Source organism: Callithrix jacchus, chromosome 19 (assembly GCF_049354715.1).
Source record: "Callithrix jacchus isolate 240 chromosome 19, calJac240_pri, whole genome shotgun sequence".
Lineage (NCBI taxonomy): Eukaryota > Metazoa > Chordata > Mammalia > Primates > Cebidae > Callithrix > Callithrix jacchus.
Window position 1 is genome coordinate 30,905,221 of NC_133520.1, and position 21,362 is coordinate 30,926,582.

The window sequence follows — 21,362 nt, forward strand, 5'->3', positions numbered from 1 at the left end:
ACCATGTGTTAGGGGACGGTTCACAGAAGTTTATTTATTTATTTTTAAATTTTTTTAAAGACAGGGTTTCACCATGTTGGCCAGGATGGTTTCAGTCTTCTGACCTCATGATCCTCCTGCCTCAGCCTCCCAAAGTGCTGGGATTACAAGCGTGAGCCACCATGCCTGGCACAGAATTTATGTTGAAGTTTAGACTAAGACACGAGTTAGAAATTAGCCAGGTGAAGTTGGAAAGCAAGGGACTGTGTCTTAGGCAGAGAGAATAACTCCTGCAAAGGCATCGAGCTAAGTAAGAGTGGTATGTTCAAGGAACTGCATATGGCTAAAACATAGAAATGGGCTGAAGAGCGTGGTAACTAAATCATAATATAGAGTCTTTAAGCCATGAAGGTTTGGGCTTATTCTAAGATAGCAACAACCCATTGAAAAGTTATAAACAGGCTGTGCACGGTGGCTCACACCTGTAATCCTAGCACTTTGGGAGGCTGAGGTGGGCGGATCACAAGGTCAGGAGTTCAAGACCAGCCTGGCCAAGATGGTGAAAGCCCGTCTCTACTAAAAACTACAAAAATTAGCCGGGTGTGGTGGCAGTCACTTATAATCCCAGCTACTCAGGAGATTAAGGCAGGATAATTGCTTGAACCCGAGTGGCAGAGATTGCAGTGAGCTGAGATTTCACCACTGCACTCCAGCCTGGGCAACAGAATGAGACACCGTCTTAAAAAAAAAAGATAGGTTATAAACAAGGATCAGAGGCTCAAATGTGCATTTTAGAATCATTACCTTGCCTGCAATATGGAGAAAGATTAGAAGGGGGCAAGGATGCTGGCCCAGAGATGAGTTAGCAGGCTGTTAAAATAGATGAAGAGGAGGTAGTGGCATAGATTTGGTATTTTGGAAGTCGATTTGGAGATATGCGGACTAAATCAAGAGATATCTGGGAATTAGGGTTTGTTTTTTTTTTTTTTAAGACAAGATTTTGCTTTTTAAGGGCAAGGTTGCTTAGGCTGGATTCAAATTTCTGACTCAAGCCATCCTCTTCCTTCAGCCTCCCAAGTAGCTGGGACTGTTGGAATGTACCGTTGCGCCCCTCAGGGAATAATAATTCTTTTAGTTGAAGGAGAGAAAGAAGTCAAGGTTGGATTTATTTTGTTTCTTCTTGTATGACTTGCAGTGAAACATTGGCGTTAAATTATTAAAGAATAGGTGCTTTTTTCCCTTCTCATTGTATTTGGTTTTAACTTCTTCTAAATAAGAAACTTCTTTTCATTTTTCCCATAGCCCAATTGGCTTTGATGAGAAGATGTTCCTGTTTGGAGGTTTTCTTGCATTCTTAGAGGAAAAGTTACTCTTTCTTTGCCACATTCCTTTCCTACTTGTGTATCATATTGAAGATTTTCATAACTAAGGACCATATTTTAAATTTATTTGGAGGAAAAAATCTTTTGATGGCAATAAGGTTTTAGAAGGCTCTCCAATAACAAAATTATTTCCTTTAATTCAGTAATTTCTGCTTTTCAGATATAAAGTAAGTTTTTCTTTGTTTCTTTGGTATTTTTGTTTTTTGTTTTTTTAAAAGAGATATAGAGACAGGGTTTCACCATGTTGGCCAGGCTGGTCTCAAACTCCTGACCTCAGATGATCCACCCACCTTGGCCTCCCAAAGTGCTGGGATTACAGGCGTGAGCCACCACGCCCGGCCCCAGGTATTTTTGTTTTTTGAGGCAGAGTCTCCCTCTGTTGCCCAGACTAGAGTGCAGTAGAGAGATCTTGGCTCCTGCAACCTCCGCCTCTCGGGTTCAAGTGTTTCTCCTATCTCAGCCTCCAGAGTAGCTGGGATCACAGGCATGCACCACCATACCAGGCTAAGTTTTGTATTTTTAGTAGAGATGGGGTTTCACCATATTGGCCAGGGTGGTTTTGAACTCCTGACCTCAGGTGATCCACCCACCTTGGCTTCTTAAAGTGCTGGCATTACAGGTATCAACCACAACCCCTGGCATGTTTTAAGCTTTCCAGAGTACTTTAGGGAATCTGTGATTGACATAAATCTGTTCTATGGAGAAGAAAAATTTAACTTTTTTTTTTTTTAAAGACGGAGTCTGGCTCTGTGGCCCAGGCTAGAGTGCAGTGATAAGATCTTGGCTCACTGCAACCTCTGCCTCCCGGGTTCAAGCAGTTCTCTTGCCTCAGCCTCCCTAGTAGCTGGGATTATAGGCACATGCCACCACACCCGGCTAATTTTGGTATTTTTAGTAGAGATGGGGTTTCACCATGTTGGCCAGACTGGTCTCAAACTCCTGACCTCAAAGTGATCGGCCTGCCTCGGTCTCCCAAAGTTCTGGGATTACAGGAGTGAGCCACCATGCCCAGCAAACCTGTATTTAACCTATAAAAAGTTTCTGTTCAACTTTTGATTTTTGAAAATCTTTCTTTTCACAGCTCAAGTTTCCAAGTCTCTGAAGGAGCGATTAGGCATGTCAGCTGGTCCAAATAATGAGGAGGCAACAGGTAGGGAAATCCTAAGACCAGATTCTGATTATTTTTTTCTTTGCTGTAAGAGTCTGCTTTTTCTCAGATTTACCTGTTGCTTGTTAAGAGCTTTTGTTTTTTGTTCTTTTTTAGTTCTGTTTGTTTTTTAAGTAATTGATCAATTCATTTCAAACTCAATTGAGATCAATTGTTTTTTTGTGCTTAGAGATGGCAAAATGATTGTTCATCATAGCATTAATAGTAGGAAATTGTTACTTATTTATTTATTACTTATTTATTTTTGAGATGGAGTTTTGCTCTTGTTGCCCAGACTGGAGTGCAGTGGCGTGGTCTCGGCCCACTGCAACTTCCGCCTCCTGGGTTAAAGTGATCCTCTTGCCTCAGTCTCCTAAGTAACTGGGATTTCAGGCATGTGCCACCACGCCTGGCTAATTTTTCTATTTTTAATAGAGATGGGGGTTTCACCATATTGGTCAGGCTGATCTCAAACTCCTGACCTCAAGTGATCTGTCTGCCTTGGCCTCCTAAAGTTCTGGAATTACAAGCATAAGCCACTGCACCTGGCCAAATAGTAGGAAATTAGAAACAACCTAAATATACAACAAAAAGGGTTTACATAAAATTATGGTAGTTATGTGCTAAAATAATTGCTGACACGAAAAGTCAAATGCTGAACAACAAGGATAGGAAAAATCAAATTGGGTTGTATCAAGTGAAGAAAGGTAACAAAAGAGTACATACCACTTTTGACCTCCTGATTTAGGGTAGCATAAGAATCTTTTTTTTTTTTTTTTTTAAATATATATATTTTATCGCACTTTAGGTTCTGGGGTACACGTGAAGAACATGCAGGATTGTTGCATAGGTACATACATGGCAATGTGGTTTGCTGCCTCCATCCCCATCACCTGTATCTGGCATTTCTCTCCATGTTATCCTTCCCCAACTCCTTATCCCCCACAGTCCCTTCCCTGGTCCCCCACCACAGACCTCAGTGTGTGATACTCCCCTCCCTGTGTCTATGTGTTCAAGAATCTTTTTTTTTTTTTTTAAGTTTATTTTCTTATTATAGAAACTTATTCTTAGGGAAAACATCCATATATATATGAGATTAAATTATTCTAATTTTGTAAAGATATAGACATATGCTTTTAAAAATCCACAAAAATACGCCAGAATATAATTGGCATTATCTGGGTTTTTGAGGGTTTTTTTTTTTGTTTTGTTTGTTTTTTGTTTTTTGTTTTTGAGACGGAGTTTCGCTCTCGTTAGCCAGACTGGAGTGCAATGGCGCGATCTCGGCTCACTGCAACCTTCGCCTCCTGGGTTCAGGCAATTCTGCCTCAGCCTCCCAAGTAGCTGGGATTACAGGCACGCGCCACCATGCCCAGCTAATTTTTTGTATTTTTAGTAGAGATGGGGTTTCACCTTGTTGACCAGGATGGTCTCGATCTCTTGACCTCGTGATCCACCCGCCTCGGCCTCCCAAAGTGCTGGGATTACAGGCTTGAGCCACCGCGCCCGGCCTTGAGTTTTCTTTATATTCTTAGTGTGTTAAAAAATTTTTAATTTTTAAAATAAGTATATGTATGTACAGTTTAAGGAATAATAAAATGAACATCCATGTATTCAACTTCCCATCTTTTTCTTTTAATAGCTTGCTGGATTCAGTTTGAGGTTTTTAAAATTTTAAATTTTTACATTTATATTTATGAATTATGTTAGCCTCCTTAGGTTACTTTTTAATCCCCCATCCTTATCTGATTTGGATGTTAAAGTTACATTAGCATCATAAAAAGGGAGTCCAATGTTGGACATTCTTACTCTGAATTATTCAGAGATTTCTAGGCTTTTATCTCTCTCTTGTACACTGCAGGTTCACTGTTACGTATCTAAACATGAATCATTTTTGTTCATTCTGCTAAATCAGTATTTATGATAAATACGTAAATACTGATTCAGTGGGCCCTTTGAATCTAACGATTTGTCTTTTTGGCTCTAGGAAACATTCATTTCTTTATGAGTATAACCTCTCCACATATCTTTTTGTTTTCTCCTTGTGAAATTTATACTAGACAGATGTCGGAACTTTGGGATATATGCCTGCATGTCTCTTTATACTTTCTCCTTCTTTGTTTTTGCCTAACCTTCTGTTAGCTTTGTTCATTCAACTTTATTTTTTAGATAAGGAATTGACAGATTTTTTTCTGTAAAGAGTCAGATAGTAAATAACTTTGCAGTCCACAGTATGGCAGCTACTCAACTCTGCTATTGTATCGTGAGAGCAGCCATATGCATATGTATGTAATATGTAAATGAATGACTGTGGCTGTGTTCCAGCAAGATTTCAATTACAAAATTAGGTGGTAGCCCAATTTGGCTTATAGGCTATATATAGTTTGCCTATTCCTTTTTAGATGGCTGATTTGCCTATGCCTTTTAGATGGCTGATGATGACTTTTATTATTCAGTCCTTCACATGCATTTATTTTGGCACTTGTATTTTTATTTTTCAAGAACTTCCTTTGTTCTCCGATTTTTTTTTCCTTTATTTTCAGCCTGACTTTAGGCTGCTCTGGGATTTCTTCTTTTATTTTTTGAGACTGAGCCTCGGTGGCGTGATCCCAGCAGCTCTCTGCAACCTCTGTCTCCTGGGTTAAAGCAATTCTCCTGTCTCAGCCTCCCGAGTAACTGGGATTACAGGTGTTTGCAATCACGCCCAGCTAATTTTTGTATTTTTAGTAGAGATGGGGTTTCACCATGTTGGCCAGGCTGGTCTCGAACTCCTGATCTCAGGTGATTAGCCTGTCTGAGCCCCCCCAGTGTTGGTTTTGATACTACTTAACCCAAGTTTGGCATTTTCCTCTGACCCTATTGTGAGGAACAGATCTCACACCTAAGGTTTTAACTGTTCTTTTTCCATTTTTCTGTAAATTCAGACATCTGTTTTCTGTCTTCAAGGTGTATACTCTGCCAGTGACATCCTTGTTTCTAATAGCTGGTGTGGATTTTATTTTTAATATTTTACCATTTCAGTGAGATTTTGATAGGGGAGGGAAACAGTGCCTCCATGTCACTATTCGTGTTGTACTTCCTTGAAGTGGTAATTTTGGATGTTTGCCACCTTGGATTGAAAGAATTTGCTTTTTTTTTTTGAGATGAAATCTTGCTCTTTTGCCCAGGCTGCCATGGTACGATCTTGGCTCACTGCAACCTCCACCTCCCGGGTTCAAGCGATTCTCCTGCCTCAGCTTCCCGAGTAGCTGGGATTAGAGGTGCCTGCCGCCATGCTCCACTAATTTTTATATTTTTAGTAGAGATGGGGTTTCACCATGTTGGCCAGGATGGTCTCAAACTCCCGCCCTCAGGCAATCCGCCCGCCTCAGCCTCCCAAAGTGCTGGGATTAAAGGCGTAAGCCATGTGCCCAGCAAGTATTTGCAATTTTTATTAAAGAGCTTGAAGAAATATTCAATAAGTGAGTACTTTCTTTGTAATATTGCAGATAACTCAGTGTAGTCATTGTTCTTATGAAGTTTTTAGTGTGGCTGAAGATACAGGCAATTACAGTACTGAGTATTGAGGGCCGTGATCCAAAAAACTAAATCAGGTTCTAAGCTGAACTTAGTTGAAACTAGCCAGGCCCCGGGGTGGTGGCTCACGCCTGTAATCCCAGGACTTTGGGAGGCCAAGGCAGGCAAATCTCTTGAGGCCAGGAGTTTGAAACCAGCCTGGCCAACATGGCAAAACTCTGTCTCTACGAAAAATGCAAAAATTAGCCAGTTGTGGGGGGCGGGGCACATGTAGGCACAGCTACTCAGGAGGCTGAAGCAGAGAATCACTTGAACCTGGGAGGTGGAGGTTGCATTGAGTCAGGATGACCACTGTACACTCCAGCCTGGGCAACAGAGCAAGACTCTGTCTCAGAAAAAGAAAAAAAAAAGCCAGATAGCAAGAGAAAAGAGATCAGCAGGGAATATTCCAAGTAGAGGGATAGCGTACTCAAGAGTTCAGAAAGTGAGACAGAATATGGTATATTATTTAAGATTTTAGACTGGGTATGGTGGCTCACACCTATAATTACAGTACTTTGCGAGGCTGGGGCAGAAGGATTGCTTCAAGCCAGGAGTTGAGAGTCCAGTCTGGGCCACATAGCAAGACCTCGTCTCTACCAAAAAAAAAAAAAAAAGATTTTTAAAGGATATTTTTGGGGTGTGGGGGATTTCATTAAAAGCTATTTTTCAGTGATTATATATATACGTGTATGATCTCCAAATTATCGTTTATTTCATGGCACTGTCTCTTTTATTTTTCTTAGCTCTTCAGTAATGAGATTGGTTCTATCTGAAGTGTGACATTTGCTCTTCAGTTTAGACAGATATAGAATGATTGATGTTATTTATCATTGAAAATAGCTCTTCAGTGGCATGCCAATTTCTGTGCCTTTTGTATTTTTCTTCTGCTTTGTCACCTGTTTTACATTCTTTTTATCCTTTTCTTTTTTTGAGATGGAGTTTTGCTGTTGTTACCCAGACTGGAGTGCAATGGCACGATCTCGGCTCACCGCAACCTCCGCCTTCTGGGTTCAAGCAATTCTCCTGCCTCAGCCTCCCAAGTAGCTGGGACAACAGGCGCGCACCACCATGCCCAGCTAATTTTTGTATTTTTAGTAAAGATGGGGTTTCACCTTGTTGACCAGGATGGTGTCGATCTCTTGACCTCGTGATCCACCCGCCTCGGCCTCCCAAAGTGCTGGGATTATAGGCATGAGCCACTGCACCCAGCCCTTTGTATTCTTTAAGTATCTTTAATATCACTTCCTTGTAGTCAAGGGTAGGTGTTTCTGCTGTGTCCTTTTATAGCATTATACTTCCTTATCAAAGCAGTTATCATTACTATACTCTGTGAAAGCTTGTTTATCTGTTAGGCTGTAAATTACTTGTGGACAGAGATTGTAGTTTTGCTTACCATTGTATCTCTAGCACAGTGTTTATCACATTTATAGCCATAAGTGAATGGAAGAATTTATTGCTATTTCTGTTAAGATTTATAATGACAAATTTATCCAACTATAGTAAATGGCTAGTTTCTGAATCGAAATACAAATCAATTTTTCCCTGCAAAAGGTTTTCCTTGAGGACCACTGCCTGAAACTTGCAGTGATCTGAAATTGAAGTAGAAACAGTTAGCTGGGTTTGATGGCAGGTACCTGTAGTCCCAGCTACTTGGGAGGATCAGGTGAGAGAATCACTTGAACCCTGGGAGGTGGAGGTTGCAGTGAGCTGAGATTGTACCACTGCACTCCACCCTGGGTGACAGAGTGAGATTCTGTCTCAAAAAAAAAAAAAGGAATGAATGTTACCCTTTTGATCCTTTAAGTTGCCTGCTTGAATGACAGCTCTCTTGGACCGTCTTGATCCAAGACTAGAGAGATCGTAAGTCAGTAAGAGATGAACTTCAAATATAATGAGATGTTTTTCTCTTATGAAAACAGAGAAAGTTAATAAAGTTGGTGAGATCCATGTGAAGACATTAGAAGAAATTCTTCTTGAAAGAGCTAGTCAGAAACGTGGAGAATTGCAAACTAAACTCAAGACAGAAGGACCTTCAAAAACTGATGATTCTACTTCAGGTATAAGAAGCTCCTCCACTATCCGTATCAAAACCTTCTCTGAGGTTCTGGCTGAAAAAAAACATCGGCAGCAGGAAGCAGAGAGACAAAAAAGCAAAAAGGATGCAACTTGCATCAAGCTAAAGACTGATAGTGAAATTAAAAAAACAGTAGTTTTCCCACCCATTGTTGCCAGCAAAGGACAATCAGAGGAGCCTGCAGGTAAAACAAAGTCTATGCAGGAGGTGCACATCAAGACGCTGGAGGAAATTAAACTGGAGAAGGCACTGAGGGTGCAGCAGAGCTCTGAGGGCAGCACCAGCTCCCCGTCTCAACATGAGGCCACTCCAGGAGCAAGGCGGCTGCTGCGAATCACCAAAAAACCAGGTAACAAGAGAATTTGGTCTCTAGTACCACGTCCCCAAATAAGTATTCCAGAGGCGTGTTCCATGGGGTCTTCGTAGGAGTTCTTGGACAACTTTTCTTTACTCAGATAACATTGAAAACACTGAATTAAATGAAGTTTTTCAGCAGCGCTATGTAGACCTTTGCTATTTTGTTTTATTTTTGAGATAGAATCTCACTCTTGTCACCCAGGTTAGAGTGCAGTGGCATGATCTTGGCTCACTGTAGCCTCCACCTCCTGGGTTCAAGCAATTCTCCTGCCTCAGCCTCCCAAGTAGCTGGGACTACAGGCATGCACCACCACACCCGGCAAATTTTTGTATTTTTAGCAGAGATGGGATTTCATTCACCATGTTGGCCAAACTGGTCTTAAGCTCCTGACCTCTAGTGATCTGCTTACTTTGGTCTCCCAAAGTGTTGGGATTACAGGCGCGAGCCACCACGACTGGCCAAATCTTTGTTATTTTAATGTGTATTTTGAGACTTAATTAGCAAAAGTGGGCTTTATTTATAATTGTATTTGTCCTGTCTTACTACTTTCATTAAATAAACTTTTGTTTAACATCTCTATCATGACATTGCAGCTTAAATAAAATAACCTAATGATGTCTTTAATGTGAATACAGGGATAAAAGAAGAGAAGAAATTTCAGGAAGGAAATGAAGTTGATTCTCAGAGCAGTATTAGAACAGAAGTTAAAGAGGTAAATTTATTCAAGATCATTGTATAGTTTTGTTCATGGCAAACAAAGGCTAGATAATTGGTAGTTTTACCTTATAGTAAATCAGTAAGTTTCTAAATAATTCACTGATATATTAGGTAAACAGTCTTTCTTTTTACTTACCATTTCTTTTTATTTTTTTTTTGAGACAAATTCTCACTCAGTCGCCAGGCTGGAGTGCAGTGATACTATCTCCGCTCACTGGAATCTCCACCTCCCTGGTTCCAGTGATTCTTCTGCCTCAGCCTCCCGAGTAACTGGGACTACAAATGCGCACCACCACACCCAGCTAGTTTTTGTATTTTTAGTAGAGATGGGGTTTCACCATGTTGGCCAGGAGGATGGTTTCGATCTCTTGACCTTGTGATCCTCCCACCTTGGCCTCCCGAAGTGCTGGGATTACAGATGTGAGCCACTGCGCCCAGCCTACTTATAATTTCTTATGAGAATTTCCTATAGTTCTGTGTATATCAGTATTCACTGCCTATTTAAAGTTTTTTGTTTAATTGGCCATTAATTTTTTTTTCTTTTTTGAGACGGAGATTTGCTCTTGTTGCCCAGGCTGGAGTGCAATGGCACAATTTCAGCTCACCACAACCTCCACCTCCCAGGTTGAAGTGATTCTCCTGCGTCAGCCTCCTGAGTAGCTGGGATTATAGGCACGTACCACCATGCTTGGCTAATTTTTTTGTATTTTTAGTAGAGATGGGGTTTCACCGTGTTGGTCAGGTTGGTCTCGAACTCCCGACCTCAGGTGATCTGCCTGCCTCAGCCTCCCAGAGTGCTGGGATTAGAGGTGTGAGCCACTGTGCCTGGTCTAATTGGCCATTAATATTTTTTAAACGGAGATTTTCCTAATGCTATCCATCATGCAAAAGTTGGAAATTTTCTTTTTAAAAAAATGAACAAACCCTAAAAGTGTACAACTCAGATGTAACCATCATTATCCTTTTCATGGATTGCTTTGAGCTTTTTCAGTCTTTCTCTGTTGCCCAGGCTGGAGTACAGTGGCACAATATCGGTTCACTGCAACCTTTGCCTCCTGGCTTCAAACTATTCTTATGCCTCAGCCTCCCACATAGCTGGGATCACAGGCATGCACCACCACACCTGTCTAATTTTTGTATTTTTTTCAGTAGAGACAGAGTTTTGCCATGTTGTCCAGTGTGGTCTCGAACTTCTGGCCTCAAGCGATCCACCTGCCTTGGCCTCGCAAAGTGCTGGGATTCCATGCGTGAGCCACGGCACCTGGCCTTCATCCTTTTTTTTTATATATACATGCATGTGAACTTGTTTAATGTTAAACCCATGTTTAGAACATAATTGAGAACTCTACAGTATATCATCTTACAGCCTGCTTTAACTTTACCATGTTAATAATTCTTCAAGAAGTTTGTTTTGACAGGGCGTGGTGGCTCACACCTGTAATCCCAGCACTATGGGAGGCTAAGGCCAGTGGATCACGAGGTCAGGGGTTCAAGACCAGCCTGACCAATATGGTGAAACTCCATCTCTACTAAAAATACAAAAATTAGCCGGATGCGGTGGTGTGCACTTGTAGTCCCAGCTACTCAGGAGGCTGAGGCAGGAAAATCACTTGAACCCAGGCGCCGGAGGTTGCAGTGAGCCAAGATCATGCCACTGCACTTCAGCCTGGGCAACAGAGTGAGAATCCATTTAAAAAAAAAAAAGTTTGTTTTTACTAGCCATATGATTCTCCATTATATAAATATAGTCTTTTTCTGGACATTTAGATTTTGTTTTACACAATTATAAATAAAATATCTTTGTATGTAAATCTTTGTGCAAGTATTTGATTATTTAGGAATCATTAGTATTTGACTTAGAGTCATGGTTGTCTAGTTCGTAGAATCTGGGTTTTTTATTATTCTACACATCTCTAATCTTTCCTCTTTAATAGTATTGTCTAACATCAAATAAAGAGCTTTTCTCTCAGTTTCTAAATCATGGCAGATTCTGCTTAACTTAGATGTAGTCTGGTACTTACATCATACAGGTTATTAGAGGTACCATAATTTAATTCTGTCATTTAAATTTATCTACAGCCTTCAGGTGAGACCACAGGAGTTGACATTACTAAAATTCAAGTTAAGAGATGTGAGACCATGAGAGAGAAACACATACAGAAACAGCAGGAGAGGGAAAAATCCGTCTTGACACCTCTTTGGGGAGATGTCGCCTCTTGCAATACCCAAGTGGCAGAGAAACCAGTGCTCACTGCTGTGCCAGGAGTCACACGGCACCTGACCAAGCGGCTTCCCACAAAGGCATCCCAGACGGTAGAGGTAGAAACCTCAGGGACTGGAGACTCAGTATTGAATGTGAAATGTGCAGCACAGACCTTGGAAAAAAGGGGTAAAGGCAAGTATTTGCTATACTATATATTGCTTTAGCTTATCAAAATTACCAAATTCAACCAATTGTTGCCAGGCAGTTACTGGCAACAGTTGGTTTGAATTTCATTTGCCTTATGTCCACAAGTCGATAGTAATATTTCTGATATTATTATACAAAGGCAAAACTAGATGAGTTCCTTTCTCAGAATTTTAAATTGCTGTTTAAAAAGCTTCATGTAAAACTTTGTGTTGCATCTTTCTTCTGGTATTGAAGAAGAAGAAGGAATAAAGGTATGGTAACATTTAAGAGGCATTATATCTACATGGTGACCACTGTGGTGACCACAAATTGCCTTAGGATCATTTTCAGTCTCTTTTTTAATAAATTATTTGTGGTATTTCAAGTACTGAAGGAGTTTTGGTATTTTATTCTAAATTATTTTCCATGTAAAAGAGAGTTTAGCTGTTAATCAGGTATTTTCTGCCCTTGTAGCTAAACCCAAAGTGAATGTGAAGCCATCTGTGGTTAAAGTTGTGTCATCCCCCAAATTGGCCCCAAAACGTAAGGCAGTGGAGATGCACCCTGCTGTCATTGCCGCTGTGAAGCCACTGAGCTCTAGCAGTGTCCTACAGGAAATCCCAGCCAAAAAAGCAGCTGTGGTAAGAAGTATATTCACTTCCATGGTGCTTTATTCTATGTGGTAGAAAAGTAGGAAAGACTGACTCTCTACTAGCACTCCATACCTTTATGTATCACTTCCTGGCACTTCCTAGCATTTTAGTAGTTTGGGTTATTACTGTATTTTACAATTAAAGTTGGATGTTTGTAAAGTAGCAGGACAGGATTTTTTAGGTGGCAAAAAACATCTTGCCACCTAAAACTTGGCTTTAGGTGGCATGATGTTTTTTGCTTTTTATACACTCAACCTAAGATTATTGATTCTTAGATTCTCAGGCTTAAAGAAGGATAGCCTTGATTCTAAGAAGGTAACAAAAGAAAATGAAAATGCTGAAATTAAAAAGCCTGACTCTCGCTGAATTACCTGACTCTTCCTTTTGTAGGCTGTTGTCCCGCTCGTCTCTGAGGACAAATTAGCCACTGTGCCTGAAGCAGAAAATCCTAGAGACAGGTAATATTTTTTAATTCTTTGTAAACAAACTCCAGGCCCCTGTTACAGTTTAGGTTCTCTAGATAATAACACTGACAAATAACTAAACAAATAACTTTAAAAAGTTCAGCAACATCTAAATCAATCTGCTGCACTTAAAATTAATTGCGAAGAAGTATGAAAATACAGGGTTGCTGTTCACCTTGATGCCACTGTTTACATTTTGCCTATATTACCTAAAAGATATTTTTTGTTTGAGACAGGGTCTCACTGTGTCACCCAGACTGGAAGCAGTGACGCATTCTCAGCTCACTGCAACCTCCGCCTCCTCGGTTCACATGATTCTCCAGCCTCAGCCTCCCAAGTAGCTGGGATTACAGGTGCCTGCCATAAGGCCTGGCTAATTTTTATATGTTTAGTAGTGACAGCGTTTTGCTATGTTGTCCAGGGTGGTCTCAAACTCTGGATCTCAAGTGATCTGCCATCCTCAGCCTCCCAAAGTGCTGGGATTACAAGCGTTAGCTACCATGCCCATCCCCTAAAAGATTTAACACCTACTTTGAGTTATAAAAATGCTTGGTGTTGGCCTGGCAAGGTGGCTTATGCCTATAGTCCTAACACTTTGGGAGACTGAGGCTGGAGAACTGCTTGACCTCAGGAGTTCAGGACCAGCCTGGACAACATACTGATATCCTCTTTCTAATAGAATTCCAAAAGTTAGCCTGGCATGGTGACAAACCTATAGACCTGACTACTTGGGAGGCTGAGGCGGAATGATCACTTGAGCCCAGGAGGTCAAGGCTGCAGTGAGCCATGATTGTACCACTGCGCTCCAGCCTGGATAACTAAGGGAGACCCTGCCTCAAAAAAAAAAAAAAAAAAAACCTTTGTCCCAAATCACTAAAAGAACTATTTAAATTTTTAACAAAAGGGACACTTTATTGAGACTCCAGGGCCATGGGTGCTCGGCAGGAGGCTGCCCTTTGAGGAAGGCAGAGGCTTATTCAACCTTCTTGGGGGTGTATGCAGGTTATTGGTGTGGCCTCACTTCTTGCCGCAGTTGACAGCACGGGGGTGCAGGTGATCATAGCACTTTTGGCAGATCATCTTGTCACAGTTGTATTTCTGGGCGAGCTGGTGGAGGGAAGGCTCAATTTGACCCCTCCCAGGCGCAGCACTAGGTGCAGGGTGGACTGTTTCTGGATGTTGTAGTCTGAGAGAGTGCGGCCATCCTCCAGCTGTTTGCTAGCACATATCAGACGCTGCTGGTCAGGTGGAATACCCTCCTTGTCTTGAATTTTGGGTTTGATGTTCTCAACAATGTCACTGCGCTTGACCTCAAGGGTGATAGTCTTGCTTGTGAGGATCTTCACAAAGATCTGCATCTGCCGCACGAAGGCAGCCACCAACCAACTCAGCTGTCTTGCTGAAGAAAAAGAGCAAGAATTCTTTATGTATGTTCTTAGAAACAGTTTTTTGCTCACTCTTTGTGTCCATGAGACTAGGTGATTCAGCCAACTATTGAAAAAAAGGGCAGTTAGTTTTCTAATAAGCTTTTTTTTTCTTACAGTCTTGCACTGCCTCCAACTCAGTCCTCTTCAGATCCCTCACCGCCGGAGGTGTCTGGCCCTTCCTCATCCCAAATGAGCATGAAAACTCGCCGACTCAGCTCTGCCTCAACAGGAAAGCCCCCACTCTCTGTGGAAGATGATTTTGAGAAACTAATATGGGAGATTTCAGGAGGCAAATTGGAAGCTGAGATTGACCTGGATCCTGGGAAGGATGAAGATGACCTTCTGCTTGAGCTGTCGGAAATGATTGATAGCTGAAGGTGGTAGTGAGGACACGTAAAAAAAAAAAAAAAAAAAAAAAAAACTCACCAAAAAACTGGACTTAGTTTCATCTATTATAACATTTACCTGAGATGATCATTTCTTTAGTCTAGAATTTGCCCCAAATCAGAAGTATACCTCTGAGTTATCTGTATGTATCCTGGATTCCTTGGGGTCAGATTTTTAAAGTTACTTTATAACCATTTTGTTCATTTGATGCCATTGTTTATCATCTTTTGAGAAAAAAGTTCTGTCATACCCTTCTCTCCACAAAAAAGCGACTGAGCGGGAGATCCATGTGAAAGGGTACAAGCGAAGTTAGTGACTCCTTGAGGTGTTTGTCAGTTTTGGCTTTTTTCTCCTTTGTTGTATTTTTTATGTATTGTCTTGATGTACTTAATATTACTTGAGTTTGAAATGGATGAAGACAGCTGCTACCATTAAGGACCAAATTTTATGCTACCACTAAACAAAAATACCCACTCAGTCTGTGTGAAATTGTATGTCTTTTTAAAGGTATCTAGAGATTCAACTAAGCTTTAAAGAGGGCTGAGCAGCTCAGGAAGCCTGTAATGTTGGCATAACTCTTTGGACCTGATTTTGATGCTTCGGCTGCTCTGTTAGCCTCTGAAGAGCAATATCTAATTTATTATTACTGTAATTTTTAAAAAGGCTTTAAAGTGCCTCAGGGGTCCCCTGAAACTAATTTTCTATTTCTGGGATTCCCTGGATTCATTATGTGAGATGGTGACTTGATTAGAGGAATTCTTTTTTAGTATTCCTTGTCCCTTCTTCAGTACTTGCCTCCTTACTGGCATTGAATTAAAACAGGGACAAATTTTGGTTAATTTTTTATTTCTAACTCTCCCGACAAATCCTGTTGCCCAGTATTTATTTGGTGGCCTTTGACCACCTGAGGGAAAAAATGAGCTTATTCAAGCTGCCAGTATTTATGGGCTGTAGCAGTACACTGAATTGTACTGTGCCAGGGATATTGAGATGCTCTGGGGGTGTATTGTATACCTGCCAGTTTTCTTCATTTCTGAATTGAATTTTCTTTTCTTGATGTTGGTTTCCTTCTTATCACCTCAAGGTTTAGATTTGTGAAGGAATAAGCATGATGGGAATAATAGTCTTGAAAGGAGATATGTTGTATATAATCAGAAGGAGGAGGAAGGAAGGACTTGTCCGTTTTGATATTTTACTCTAGGTGGCCAGTTTTGTTTCTCATAGGGAAATCTGACCCACCTGTCATGTTGGCTCCTAAGGAACTGCTGTTGTAAGCGGCTCATCAAGAGTTGAACTTCACGTAGCTTTGTTGGGAATATGGAAAAGGAAGAAAGCCACAGGACTTTCCATTCAGTCTTGGGAAGATCTGGATGATTCTGCACAGCAAAAAAGACTTGAAATTCATGTCTAGACACACCTCTGCCAATCCATCTTCAGCTGACTGAATGTTGTATGATAGCCCTTCTCCAAAGCAGGAGTAGAATGTTCAGGTTTCGCCACAGATTTTCTACTTATTTCCTTTTTGGAATCAGCTTACAGATTCCAGGTCCCTTTTGTATATATTTCTTTATTCTTTTGCTTTTTTAAAAAAAAAAATTTTGTTTCATATTTAAAGCACTTGTATTAGTCAGTGTTTCGTGTTCTGCATTATTTGAACCATTTGCCCTTACAGAAGGAGAAATACTTGTTTGTGTTTTAAATAAAACTGATGTAGGAAAGTCTTGATGTTGTGAGCTAAGTCATTGTGCATCATCATATCAGCCTAGGATCCACCTTGAGGCCCCAGTCAGAATGCCATTGGCCTTTCATGTAAGTGCCCCAATTTCAGTTATTTGGCTTAGAAACCTTTCACCTGGCTTGGCATGGTGGCTCAAGCCTGTAATCCCAGCACTTTGGGAGGCTGAGGTGGTTGGAACACGAGGTCAAGAGATCGAGACCATCCTGGTTAACATGGTGAAACCCCGTCTCTACGAAAAAATATAAAAAATTAGCTGGGCATGGTGGTGCGTGCCTGTAATCCCAGCTACGCAGGAGGCTAAGGCAGGAGAATTGCCGGAACCCAGGAGGTGGAGGTTGCGGTGAGCCGAGATCGCGCCATTGCACTCCAGCCTGGGTAACGAGCGAAACTCCATCTCAAAATAATAAATAAATAAGAAACCTTTTACCTGGACATACTTTCAAATTTGCAAGTGTACTCAGTTTTAGCTGCATATGCTTTAGTTAAGAATTCATATTGTTACATATGAGGATTTTTTTCTGATACATACTTATCTTTAATGTTGTAACTCAGGCAATGCCATTAATTTTTTCAAAGGAGGGAGGGTTTAAAGTGATTTTAGAGAGTCTCTCTGGGCCTACTCTGGCTCAAGAGGCTGATGAAAAATATATGAATAAACAAGATCTTTAGAGTCAACTATTTAGAATTTTCAAGCATGAAGATGCAGCAGATAAGAAATTTATGGAAGTCCAGGTTTCTTACTATGAGTGCCAATTTTAAAAATGGTTGTGGGAATACATATCTTTGTTAGCTACCAAAGAACAGATTTTTCCTATTAGTCTAAAAGTCATCCCAACAAGTTGAGTCAACTCTTCACAAAAAGCAAAAGACTATAGTTTTGAGTGGTAGTTTTTCATTTTAACAGTAAGAAAAAGGCCCAAATGTTCCAGTTTGGTTATAGCCAGAAATATGAAGATAGTTTTATGTTATATATAACATACGTATATATATATGTGTATATATATGTATTTTTTTGAGATGCAGTCTTGCTCTGTCGCCCAGGCTGGAGTGCAATGGCAGTCTCGGCTCACTGCAACCTCTGCCTCCCAGGTTCAAGCAATTCTTCTGTCTCTACCTCCTGAGTAGCTGGGACTACAGGCGCCCACCACCACACCAGCTAATATTTGTATTTTTAGTAGAGATCAGGTTTCACCATATTGGTCAGGCTGATCTTGAACTCCTGACCTCAGATGATTCACCTCCCCTGGCCTTCCAAAGTGCTGGGATTACAGGCATGAGCCGCAACTCTTGGCCATATATTTTATCTCAAGACAAATAATTCCTAAAGTTCTGGCCCTAACCCTAAATCTCAGTGTTTCCTCTTAGAAAGCCAGAACATAGTATGTTTTCATCTTGATCAGTATTTGAAAGATAAGACTAATGTTTAATAATTGCAATTGCAGGAACAAAGCTTGATTTATTAATATATTGATCCAGAGTTCCATGATCCTTTTCTAAAATGGTGGCTTTATTTTGCCAGAATAATTCTGCGGGGTGTTTTTTTTTGTTCATTTTTTGTTTGAGACAGTCTTACTCTGTTGCCCAGGCTGGAATGCAGTGAATGGCATGATCTTGGCTCACTGCAACCTCCGCCTCCCAGTTTCAAGTGATTCTTTTAACTCAGCATCTGCAGTAGTTGGGATTACAGGGGTGCACCACCAAATCTGGCTAATTTTATATATATATGTAATTTTTTTTTTAAATTGAGATGGTCTCACTCTGTTGCCCAGGCTGGAGTGCAGTGATGCAATCAATCTCGGCTCACTGCAACCTCCGCCTCCTGGGTTCAAGTGATTCTCCCACCTCAGCCTCCCAAGTAGGTGGGATTAGCTAACATTTATTGAGTACTTATTGTGTACCTTTAATTCACAGACTCATTTTGACACTAAATTCTGCAGTACATTAAAGATGACTGAGGCCAGGCGTGGTGGCTTAAGCCTGTAATACCAGCACTCTGGGAGGCCGAGGAGGGTGGATCACGAGGTCAAAAGATCGAGACCATCCTGGTCAACATGGTGAAACCCCATCTCTACTAAAAATACAAAAAAATTAGCTGGGCATGGTGGCGCGTGCCTGTAATCCCAGCTACTCAGGAAGCTGAGACAGGAGAATTGCCTGAACCCAGGAGGCGGAGGTTGCGCTGAGCCGAGATCGCGCCATTGCACTCCAGCCTGAGTAACAAGAGCAAAACTCCATCTCAAAAAATATATATATATATGACTGTAATGACCCTAAATAAGAACAGCAATCCAGAATTTAATTTGACATTAAAAGTAATTTTGGCTGGGCACAGCGGCTCACACCTGTAATCTCAGCACTTTGGAAAGCTGAGGTAAACCCCATCTTTACTAAAAATGCAAAGAATTAGCCAGGCATGGCAGCATGCACCTGTAATCCCAGCTACTTGGGAGGCTGAGGCAGGAGAATCGTGTGAACCTGGAAGGCGGAAGGTACAGTGAGCTGAGATGCCGAGATCACACTACTGCTGTGCTCCAGCTTGCTCAACAGAGCAAGACTCCATCTAAAAAAAAAATTAATAATTTTGGATTCATATTTACTGAAGTCTGTTACTAATATATTTTTTGTATTTTGTACCAAAGGATTTAGAGTTGGTTGGATTTTACTGCTAAAATGTTGCTGAGTCTGAATCTATGGCATGGTAAAGAATCATCACAGCCATTCAGTAAGTTGTGAAGCTTCTGGCTGGGAAGAAAGAAACTTCAAGCTGAGAGGAAAAATGTTCTGAAGTATTTGGGATGTTTGGCAGACTCCTTTCTCAGGGGTATGTTTATTTGGGGTAGTGAATCTCAAGCCCAGTTTGCAGGTACCTTAGGGGTGTCATGAAGTTTTATGAGAACATTATGAGTAGTTGCAATAACAAAAGGAAACAAATGTTTCATCTTACTTTCCCCTATCAGTGTCTCAGGTATTCTTCAAGAGATACTTTAGATACACTTCATACAATATCATTAATAAAACACATGACATTCTGAACCCCGCCTTTTTTATTAAAGAAAAATATCAAATGTGTTTAGAATAAAGTATAATAAACTCCACATAGTCACCCATCTTCAACAATTACAAATTCATGGCATATCCTATTTCATCTTTACCATACCAACTATCCAGCACCCACTATTCTGACCTTGGCTGGGCCGAGGGTGAGGCAAGCAAGGTACTTGGGCACAATTTAAGGAGGCACTCACTTTCAGATATTGTACTTGAACCTGTGATTGTGATTCCTAAAATGCTAAATCCTTAGGCTTACCTCATCTGAGATCTGGCCCTGCTGGCTCCACTGAGTTATTCTGAAGTAAATCTCAAGCTATTATAACTCGCTTTTTTCTCATAATGTATATTCAATATCGTTTCATATCAGGACACAAAGACCTTTAATCTTCTTAACATTTGCATAGAATTACACCCTATGAAGATGGAGTAATTTACAATGCTAGTCCCTACTGACAGACATTTAGGTTGTTTCCCATCTTGGTGTTTTAAACAATGCTGTAATGATTACATTATACCACATATGTAAGTTTATATGGAGGATAAGGACCTAGAAATAGAGCTTCATGGTCAGGCGTGGTGGCTCATGCCTGTAATCCAAGCACTTTGGAGGCCCAAGGTGGATGGATCACCCGAGGTCGAGAGTTCAAGACCAGCCTGACCAACATGGTGAAACCCCTTCTTAAAAATAAAGTAAATAAATAAATAAAATAATAATAATAAAAGAAACAGAGCTTCATAATTTACCACATTTTTTCATCATTGCCAATCTAATAAGGGACATAGTACTTCAGTAAAGTTTGGTTTGCCTTTCTTTTTTTCTTTTATGACAGACATTCTGAATGTAGCCTTTCTCTTATGAGTGAAGCTGGGCGTTTAAAGACCATTCCTCTTTCCTTTGTTACAAACTGATTGTTCACATCATCCATCACCAATTTTAACTTTAGGTCTCTTTTTTTTGAGACGGTGTCTCACTCTGTCACCCAGGCTGGAGTGCAGTGGTATGATCTCCACTCACTGCAACCTTCGCCTCCCAGGTTCAAGCAATTCTCCTGCCTCAGCCCTCCAAGTAGCTGGGATTATAGGTGCCTGCCACCACGCCTGGCTAGTTTTTGTATTTTTAGTAAAGATGGGGTTTCGCCATGTTGGCCAGGCTGGTCTCGAACTCCTGACCTCAGATGATCTGCCCACGTTGGCCTCCCAAAGTTCTGGGATTACAGGCGTGAGCCACCACACTCATCTAGGCTTGGCTTTTAAAAGTGCTAGTAGCTTCAACCTTGGTTTCCTAGACCCTTAATCCCCCATATAAGAAAGCATACTAGGCCGGGCGCGGTGGCTCACGCCTATAATCCCAGCACTTTGGGAGGCCGAGGTGGGTGGATCACGAGGTCAAGAGATCGAGACCATCCTGGTAAACAAAGTGAAACCCCGTCTCTACTAAAAATACAAAAATTAGCTGGGCATGGTGGTGCGTGCCTGTAGTCCCAGCTACTTGGGAGGCTGAGGAAGGAGGTTGTGGTGAGCCGAGATCGCGCCATTGCACTCCAGTCTGGGTAACAACAGCAAAACTCTGTCTAAAAAAAAATAAAAAATAAGAAAGCTTACTACCCTTCTAGAGAGACCATGTGGCAAGGGCTGAGGCTACATAGAGATAGTAACCTAGCTGAGGCCAGTCTTCCAAAGATAAACACCAAAGCCTTACCCATGTCTTGTAGAGCAGAAGAATCACTTAGTTGAGAACCGGCCCAAATTCCTGACCGTGAAGTCACGAATTAAAATGGTGGTTGTTTTAAGCTACTACGTTTTGGAATATTTCTTACACATCAGTAGAGAACCAGAATAGAATTCTTTTTCAGGAACTCTTTACATAAAAATTAGTCATTTTTCGGATGGAATGCAAACATATTTTTCCCAGATCCTTTGACTTTTATTATTTTCACTTGTTAGTCATGCAAAATTTTATCATTTTTATGTAGTTTCATTTATCATTCTTTTTTTTCCCCTAAAAACCAACTAGTGCACACAATTCAGGAAAAGATAC

General features: G+C 40.9%; 1 protein-coding gene and 1 pseudogene across 50 annotated transcripts in view; one reads left to right on the forward strand and one right to left on the reverse strand.

The window, feature by feature from the left end:
* The window catches only part of ZC3H11A (zinc finger CCCH-type containing 11A), a 54,776-nt gene extending 38,523 nt beyond the window's left edge, over positions 1 to 16,253 (forward strand). For 17 of the 50 annotated variants that reach the window (XM_078356885.1, XM_035281237.3, XM_035281222.3 and 14 more), the window contains 7 exons: positions 2,443 to 2,511; positions 7,986 to 8,489; positions 9,134 to 9,210; positions 11,295 to 11,610; positions 12,079 to 12,245; positions 12,648 to 12,715; positions 14,265 to 16,253. In XM_078356885.1, the coding sequence (XP_078213011.1) occupies positions 2,443 to 2,511; positions 7,986 to 8,489; positions 9,134 to 9,210; positions 11,295 to 11,610; positions 12,079 to 12,245; positions 12,648 to 12,715; positions 14,265 to 14,523 (1,460 nt within the window). In that variant the 3' untranslated portion in view covers positions 14,524 to 16,253. Of the gene's footprint in view, positions 1 to 2,442; positions 2,512 to 3,316; positions 3,359 to 7,985; positions 8,490 to 9,133; positions 9,211 to 11,294; positions 11,611 to 12,078; positions 12,246 to 12,647; positions 12,716 to 14,264 lie in introns of all 50 variants that reach the window. The other 33 variants (XM_078356873.1, XM_078356880.1, XM_078356872.1 and 30 more) reach the window with 4 other exon arrangements.
* Positions 13,616 to 14,094, reverse strand: LOC103789273 (ubiquitin-ribosomal protein eL40 fusion protein pseudogene; annotated as a pseudogene).
* Positions 16,254 to 21,362: the final 5,109 nt, after the last annotated feature.